The 9,605-nt window shown below is 43.2% G+C and overlaps 1 protein-coding gene across 1 annotated transcript in view; it reads right to left on the reverse strand.

The window, feature by feature from the left end:
- Nucleotides 1–9,605, reverse strand: part of LOC102310386 (TSC22 domain family protein 1) — a gene marked incomplete at its 5' end in the record, with an annotated part of 25,831 nt that overhangs the window by 2,696 nt on the left and 13,530 nt on the right. Inside the window, 1 exon segment of the mRNA XM_005937337.3 lies at nt 375–426. Coding sequence (XP_005937399.1) covers nt 375–426 — 52 coding nt within the window.

Here is a 9,605-nt window from a genome sequence, read left to right on the forward strand (position 1 = left end):
TGAATCCTTAGCCCGACTCAAACTGAGCTACCAGAGAGCTCGAGGGTCATCGGGACAAATCGCGACAGAGCAGAAAGCTTCCCCGCAAACCCGCAGGTGCACTAGTGCGCAAAAAACAAAACAAAACAAAAAAACCTTCCGAGGCATCTGCATCTTAATTTCTAGAAAGCTCTTTCCAGTTTCCAGCACTCTGTGCACACTACACTGCATGCAGTGCAAGAAAACGCGAAAATAAAAAGGCAGGAGGGGCACAGTTTACCGCTGTAGGTGCTCGGGTTACATAACACCACAGGGCTGCAAGTACGTGCAGAAAGCATACTGCAGATGGTTTAAAAATAAATACATTTTTAAAAGGGGTACAAAGTGTCACCTACCATTGCTTGCTCGATCTTGTTGTCGATGGCCACCACACTTGCACCCGAGGAGCTGCAAGACAGAGAGAGGAAAACCTGTTTGATGATGATGATGCAACATTAGCTGTGACCACTGCGGCTGTTGTTTTTCTCCTTCTCCCCTTAAAGACAGCGCTGAGAGGGATTTTAAGAAGTCTGCAAAGGTACCTTCCCCCCCCCCCTTCTAATTTTCTGCTTACAGCCTCAAAGACAGAGTGCTGACATTTACCTATTGTCAACCCTGACTGATGCACTCTCCTTCCCAAGCGCAGAGGACAGAAACGAAATCGAGAAATTCCTCAGTTGACAAACGCCAAGGTCCATCGCCACCGGGTAGCACTGGGAGCTCATGCTATCCCGTCCATTAAAAGCCCCGCAGGCGACGCATCGTGTGTACAAAGTTGGACTCCGGCGGTATAAAAGTAGAAAAAACAGCGCATTATTGAGAGCCGGGTGCTGCCACAGCTCTCCGGGCGACCGGCCGGGAGAGAGCACACAAAGACTGAAAGCGGCGGGCTGCAGCTCCGCTCCCTCTCTCCCTGATGCATGCGGGAAAACAGCTCCAGCAGCCCGCTGATTGGAGGACGAGATAGCTCATTTGCATAACACATGCGGCTGGCTGGCGCCTGATTGGCGGAGAGGAAGCTGCTTATAACAATATATGCGACATATATATATTTCAGGGGGGTGTCAAACATGAGGCCCGGGGACCCAGAATCGGCCCGACAAAGACTCCAATACGGACTAACGGATGGTTTTGGATAACGTGAAGTAGGACAGACATATTTGGACTTTTAATGTTTTTTGTTTTGTTGTTTTTTTACAGCTTCTTGCTGATAAAGACCTCCCCCATGGCCATTTATGCTACGAAAGAGTAATTACTTAATATATTAAAAAATATAATGACAGAAAATTACTGCGTCGCCCACCCCCACTATCTACAGTAGAAATGTAGATGGGACATTTTTCTGTCCTTTTAAAACAAAAACCTTGTGTTCTATAATTAAAAAAAAAATAGTCCATCAGAACCTTTTCTGTAATTTTACCCATATCTTACAATATAAGCCCATGATGTTTAAACTGCACTACTTTATCTTACATTGAGATATCTTGGAGATTAAATGTGTAATTGAATGTTTGTACACTGACAGTTCTTTTTTTTTTTTTTTTTTTGTTACTGGTCCGGCTCCCATTGATATCAAACTGGGCTGTATGTGGCTCACTAAATAAAACAAGAACATCCCTGTTTTACCTGTCACACCTCAAGAGATATTACAGTTGTGTTTTCTAATTAGCTTTTATTTTTTATTTCACTTTGACTGATTATGACTTCTTATTGTATGTAAGAAATATGTCCCACGTAAGTTTGAGGAAAATTAGCACAAATATTACAATAAAAACAAACTTCTTGAAAGCAGTTGACTCAGTAAAGCAGACGTCCAAATTGTTATTAATCATGTTTGTCGATCATCAGGCAAGTTGTAACATTTTTTAAACAGACTAACAAATACTAAAACGAGTATTTCCTCCATATTTTGTTTTATTTTCGTTAGTTTTCCAAGGAGGATGAGTTCCTGCCCCAAGTGGAGGAGTTCAAGTATCTCGGGGTCTTGTTCGCGAGTGATGGGAGAAGGGAGCCGGAGATCGACAGACGGATTGGGGCTGCAGCTGCAGTAATGCGGACGCTGCACCGGTCCGTCGTGGTGAAGAGGGAGCTGAGTGTAAAAGCGAAGCTCTCAATTTACCGGTCGATCTACGTCCCTACCCTCACCTATGGCCACGAGCTGTGGGTAGTCACCGAAAGAACGAGATCGCGGATACAAGCGGCGGAAATGAGCTTCCTCCGAAGGGTGGCTGGCCTCTCCCTTAGAGATAGGGTGAGAAGTTCGGCCATCCGGGAGGGGCTCAGAGTAGAGCAGCTGCTGCTCCACATCGAAAGGAGCCAGCTGAGGTGGTTCGGGCATCTGACAAGGATGCCCCCTGGGTGCCTCCTGGGTGAGGTGTTCCAGACATGTCCCACCGGGAGGAGGCCCCGGGGCAGACCCAGGACACGCTGGAGAGATTACATCTCTCGGCTGGCCTGGGAACACCTTGGTATTCCACCGGACAAGCTGGAGGAGGTGGCTGGGGAGAGGGAGGTCTGGGCCTCTTTGCTTAGGCTGCTGCCCCCGCGACCCGGCCTCGGACAAAGCGGATGAAGATGGATGGATGGATAGTTTTCCAAGTTCACAAAATCATTTTAGTAAATGTAACTTGACCAGTTCAACTTAGTTTTTCTACATGATAAAGAAACACTGTTATATTTAATGGCAGAAGTGTGTCAGCATGACTCTTGGCTTAAACTGAAGGAAATAAATATTTTAAAATGACAGTAAAGTTTCTGTTAGCTTATTGTGCAGACTGTCCTGTGATCATAAAATACATAAAATAATAAAAAACTGAAAAAAACCCATGCATTTTTACAATAGATGAAAATTTTAGTGAAAAAAAAGTGTAGAGAAAAAGCAAAAACTTTTCATCATCTACTTGTTTATCTACTTAGTTGTTATTTATGTACTTTATTTGCTTTCGTGTAGTATGACTGACCATGGGGAAGGTCTTTATCAGTAGCAAAAGCTGCAAAAGTTGTAAAAATACAGTTAGAGATCTAAGATTTATGCCCCTTCTTCACATTTTCCAAAACTGACCAGTGGGACAGATTGGAGTCACTAGTGGGCAGATTCTTGCACCGGAGCCTTATGTTTGCCACCGCTAAAAGAGGGTCACACAACAGGGCAGCTGTTCAGACACAACAAGCCTTTTTTTGCTTTCTCACATCATACACAGGATAAAAATGTAATGCAGGTATGGCAAACCTTCAGAAGCTGTTATGTAAAACAATGTCGCCCCCTATTGGGTGTAAGTCGTGTATTAAAGCCACTCATACACCTGAATGCATTACTGGCCCTACCATGGGCTTTGAGCAAATGTTATCAAACTGACCAGGAGTTGACCCTAAAAGCAGGTAAAAGCCACTGGCACTGGCCAGATGTCAAAGATAAACATAAACACAAACACTGAAAGTCTGCCGAGTGGTTTTCATGTTTCATACCAAACAGTGCAGCAGCTTTTTCTCCTCTCCAGGCCTGTTTGATATGTGGATGCACTCTGCTGTACAGTCACACTGGACCACCCTCTCTTCTTTGTTAGCGAGGAGGCGTTGTTGCAGATTATTTATAAACTCCCTCCTGCTCTTCTTTTGCCAGAACAACGATTCAGCTGGAGGAAAGCTCAGCACTGAATTTCATTAACTGTTAATCATTAAACAGAAACGAATGGGTGTTAACCCAAATTCGGCACTTTGCTGTTTGTTGCTGCCACAGATTTTCTCTTTTTTTTTTTCTTCATAGAGCCAAGTCAAGATTTCAGGTCATTGTCTTAAAATTTTGACTTATTTCTTTGTTTTTTTGGTTTTTTTTATTTGTTTAGGGTTTTTTTTCCAGTGGTGGAAACAAACTTCCATAGTTTTCTGATTAATTTCGTTCTAATTTCATTTAAACAACTGGATGGTATGACTTTTTTTAAAAAACATTTTTTATGTAATTATTGGGAAATACAATGTGTAATCACATTAAATATATATTATTCCAGTTTAAATTAATAAAGCAACTCTACCTGAAACATGTCAATTACAACTGTGTAATACTACTACTATTACGAGTAAAACAAAACATTAAATGAGGCATAGGAAAACTACAAAGCTGACATCTTATCTCTCATTAATTAAGGAGTTATTTATTTTTGTCCAGCCCCCAGATTTACTTTTTTAAATTATAAATTAATTAACCATTATTTGCTTTCAGCACTGGTGGAACAAGATTAGTGGAAAAAAAATGGCAATGACTCTCAAATTAACCCTCCATACATCATCATCATCAATATATGATCATGGATTTTTTTTTCCTTTAAAAAAAAAAAAAAGCAAAATAGAAATTTCTCAATTTCAAATGTAAATATTTAGTTTCTTTTTTTAATATTCGACCTTGGAAAACTACAATGTTATGCAGTAATAAATTAACAAAACAAAACAAAAGAAAAACCACCATACTGTGACAATTATATTTCAGATCACTACAAAAGCACAAGCCTCTCCAATAGGATCAATATTTTCCTTAAATGGTCAATTAGATTATTTAACCGTGTGATTTTTACGGTATGGAGGAGTGGACATAAAATAAAGGAAGTAAATTTACTGGAAACAAAGCATGAAAAAAAGAAGCCGTTACTGTCCTGGCATTCGTGTTGTGGTTTTCAGTTTGAATTTCATTGACTGACTGCACGCATGTAAGAGACTGTAATCAGAGCATGGAACAATCTGCACCTTTTAAGCACTTTAGTTGGGTTATATCAGTCCCTGGCTGGGATATTCATTAAAAAAATAGCCGTGTTTAAACAAGGGAGTGTTGAGGGTTGGAGATCAGACCCCTCTCTGGGGAGGAGGAGGACGACAAGGCCTGTGGCCTGCTAATATCTTTGTGTTTCACTTCCTCTGGCTCCGGCATTGACTGTGGTGGCTCTGATAGGATCTAGTGATTTTAGAGAAGTTGGAAAAATAACATCTCCAGTTACTTCTGCTTTCCCCCCTTTAGCACACTTCACATCCAAAGAAGCATCATCACATGCTGCGGTGATATCTGCTTATAAAAAGAAAACAATGGGGAGGTGAGGGGGCTGCACGCCCACTATAAAAAGTAAGGCAATTTATCTACTAAAAAAGATTGTTATGCAAATATTTTATTGGGGTCTGGTCGTGTTGAGTGGCTCATTAGAGTGACTTTAACACAGTGCTTATCACTGACAGTTTGGACTGGAGGGAAAAATGACAAAGACAAAACGGCTACAGCCAGTCACGCCCTCGTGCTCTCACAGTCGAGGGGAACGTGCACATGTAGAAGCAAGCCCGCATTGTCACTGAACAAATTGGCAGCTGGAGTTTAAGCGGCCTTTGCTGCAGGTAGAAGTGGGAAACACATTCACACGCTGATGCACGTTTATACTGGAAACTGCACCACAAGATCAACAACAGCACACAGACACATCACCGCACAGCCCCGCTGCCATCCGCCTGGATTTAACCCCACCTAGCCGCCGCAAGTCCTCTGACAATGTGACAAAACCACAGCTATCGTTACCTCTTCAGATGCTTCTCCAGCTCCCAGAAGAGCAGCTTCAGGGCCATGCCGTCCCTGTCCTGCTCTGCTGCTCCTGCCCTGGCCAGCCCCTTGTCTCTCATTGATGCAAACCCACTTCCCCACCAAAGTGTCCCCAAAACAAACACCACTGCCACCAACACTACAACCGCACCCCCTCCTCTGTCCTCCTGACCTATGTCCTTTGGGCCTGACCCCCTCACTCCCTTCAGCAGTGGGAGCTTCACATAGGGGCGTCTTACCAGCAGCGGAGACTAGGAGAGGAGTGTGTGCGCGTACACAACAGGAGTGCACCTTAGTGTGTTACGTCCTCCTGATTTGCCTCCTAACTAGGCCTGAATTACAAGTAGAGGCTGAGATGATTGGGTACGTGGAGTAAAAGCATAGGAGGGTGGGCAGTGATGTCACTGCGTAAGGAGTCACGTCACCTCCTCTTCTGTTGTTATGTAAACTGTCAGCAGAGATCAGGGTGATCCGTCCAATAGGATGAGCCACTTTTGACCACACACCCCCCATAAGAACTCTCCTGGCTGTCTTTAAATCACTCCCTTTGCTCTACACCTCGTCTCCCTTTCATTTTTTCTGTAACAGCCTGTCTTTGATGATAAGAGAGTTAAGCCCTGAATACACCAGGCACTTCCCCGCACACCGCACCGACTCTTCAACTCATTTCGCGAAGAACGTTCACATTTTTAGCCATGCTGCCACCTCTCATCAGTGGTCACACACGTGCCCTGAGTGTGGGTCTCAGCTACAGCACGCCTCACGTGTACCTCCACACTAGCAAAATTAAAAAAAAAAAAAAAAAAAAAAAAGAGATGGAGAAATACTTCAAACAAACACAAGCACATACAAAGTCTACACTAGTGTCTGAATAAAGGCCACAATAACAACAAACAGAGCCGATTCGTTGTTGCCAACATCGTCAATCAGGTCAATCAGCAGCACAGAGAGCAGCATCGGTTGCTGACTTGAAGAAAAGTAGAGAACAAAGAGGGAAAAGGGCAACTCTGAAGAGTGATGATGGCGAGGAGCCGTGGGCGCCACAAAATGGTGGAAAAAGGGCACACTTGGGGAGTTTGTTGGTGGGATTCAACTCGATGCACACAGTGAAATTATTAACCCCATTAGGTGGAAGTCACATCATCTTTTCTTTCCTTAACTGCCAGTGCCACTAATCCTAGTAACAGCTGGAAGTTGGCTGGTATCGGAAATAATCAGTGCAATTACTTTTGATTTGAAGCACCGATGCAAGACGGCCAGCGTTACTGCTCACGCTGTATATCTGTACATTGTGTGCTCGCACGCATGCTCGCTTGGAACAAAAGGTCTGAGTTAAGCCTTCACTGATGTTCAGGCAGTTTTACTTTCAGCCAATCGCTGGTGCCGCAACAGACTTGGCTCAGCCAATCGTGGCAGACCTTGACGTCATGACATCGCATATGGGCTGCTTTCATTCATTATGCATCCAAGTCCCTCTAAAGCTTCTGTATGTGGCCTGTACAAAAGTCTGACCTGTATGTTACTGTAGATATTGGACCCTGAAGACTACAGCCTATAAGAACTAATGTAGTAACACTGATGTGACCCTGATGTTTCAGGGACTTTAATAGCAAATTAAAATCCTCTTAGTTTTGGCGGTGATACCTTGTTGTGAAACTGCATCAAGCTATGAGACTGACTTAGTTAGGTAACGTCCCAAACGCTGCACAAAACAACAAGCAGGAGTCGGTGCTCAATTTAACGCTTTAGCAGCGCACCTTTGCAACAGCTTCACCCTTCTCTTCATTCAATACAAGCAGAACTCGACCAACACTGTTGTCCACCTTTTTGTACAGCTCCGAGCAGAAGGCAAAACAGTGGTGGGGTACATCGTTTGCCACACCCTGTGGAGCTTACATAAGAGTGGATGCGCTGCCACAATGTGGTAGCAGATGATGCAGGGTTTATGTTGTTTACCTAGTTAAATATATTAGTCTAAATATAATGTTTTGCTTCTTTTGGGGGGGTTAAATTAATTTGAATGCATTTTCTGGGGGTGGCTGTAGCTCAGGTGGCAGAGCAGGTTAGCCACTAATCAGAAGGTCGGTGGTTCGATCCCAGGCTGCCTCCTGGCTGCATACCAAATATCCTTGGGCAAGATACTAACCCCACGTTTGCCTACTGGTGGTGGTCAGAGGGCCCGGTGGCGCCTGTGTCCGGCAGCCTCACCTCTGTCAGTGCGCCCCAGGGCAGCTGTGGCTACAGTGTAGCTTGCCATCGCCAATGTGTGTGTGGATGGGTGAATGACTGAAGCGCTTTGGGGTCCTTAGGGACTAGAAAGCGCTATACAAATGCAGGCCATTTACCATTTTTCTCCCATTTTTATTTTCATTTAGTTCCCACACTGGGTTTGATTATTTCAATTTACATGTAGTTTAAAAAGTATTTAGTTTTAAATAGTTACATTTTTCATGTTACCATCTCACGCCTACGCTCTGTATTGCTTCAGTTACTTAATATATTTCTCTTAGCCGTAGTTTAAATTCATATTTCAGTTAACTAAAATGTTTTGTTTTACACCTTGCTTCAGTTTGATTGTTATCGCACCCAGTTTGTGGCGCCTAGCTTCAGAATTGAGTGTTAGGGCTTTTCTGTTCAACACTGGGAACTGCACAGTCAGGCAGTATCAATTTAATCTGCAGGATAGGGACCATTAAAAATAAAAATCGTGGACCGTTAAATATTCTGTAAATCTAGAGGAGCAGCACTGTTCTTTGTCTGAAGAGTGTACAGAAATAGGAAGAGAGAAATGGAGATAAATGCCAAAACAAGCGAAGCAGAGGATGTCTTTAGGCTTTAGTAGCTTTATGCTGTAGAAAAGTGAGAAACCAACTGCACCAACAGCAACATAAATGCCCTTTAGTGTATTTTACTTCCGTTTATCTATATTCTGCCTCATAAAAGCATCCAGCTGAGTGTAACTAGCACTTCCACCTCATTTTTATTATGTGGTTTGAGAGGAAGCAGAGCTGGGCGACCAACACCAGGGCTTTAGAGTGTGACCAATATGGTCTCCTTTGCGGAAAAGAAAAAAAAAAAAAGGGTCTCCGCAACTCTGGAAGTCTCTGCATTATCAACAACAGACACATTATGCCCATATCACGATCTAAGATAGTCAGGGCCAGGACCTCTCTGATTGGTTGTGGTCCAGATATTCTTGTAGTCCTTCCCGTGTGTACGTTTGAAAGTGCAGGCGGATAGAGAGAGGTGAGTAGCTTGAATAACGCGATATCAATTCATTAAATCCTGAATCGACTTTTAAATGTAATTGTATTTTGTCAGAAACCCCAGAATCTGAGGTTAAACCTCAAAACTATTTCAACAACCACCAAGCAACTAAAACAGTAAGTGAGAGCAGATAAACGGATTCCACATAAAGACGTAAACGCAGGGCGCGAACTTGGCGCATCAGAATTGTTGAGATATCGGCTTTCTCACCCGATGGCACGTACACGAACACACAATCGGTGCTGAAAGCCGACAGCTCACAGATTCTCATGCATCGGCTCCGCGCCCTGCGTTTACATCTTTTTTTGTGCTATATTCTGAGCTGCAGGTTTTGTCTCTCTCCAACCAAAATTGACTGAACCAGCAGCAAAAGAAGATCAAAACCAAGCTTCACATTCAGCTTCACATAAACATCGTCATGAATTTCCTCTAACTTGTGCTGTTTTGCTTCCACCACGATAAAAATCACACTTGCTGCACAGCTCTTTCTCTCAATGTTCTTCAAGAACAGTTTTCTATCTCAAATCTCTGTTTTCTGCATTATTCATTCGCTTATTACGCACGAGTCATGTACAGTGCTGTCGGCTGCTGTTTTTTTTTTTTTTTCCTTTTACTTACTTCCGAAAAGAAAGGCTCATTTCTGCTGTTCAATACTGAACAAATTTAAACTTTAAATTATGCAACATTGCAAAACGCTTAGCTGCGTCTCTAATCAAACCTCTGTAACTTTGCTCTGCTTCACGTCAGCAGCATC

Source organism: Haplochromis burtoni, unplaced genomic scaffold (genome assembly GCF_018398535.1).
Source record: "Haplochromis burtoni strain Fernald_Lab_line unplaced genomic scaffold, NCSU_Asbu1 Contig_67, whole genome shotgun sequence".
Lineage (NCBI taxonomy): Eukaryota > Metazoa > Chordata > Actinopteri > Cichliformes > Cichlidae > Haplochromis > Haplochromis burtoni.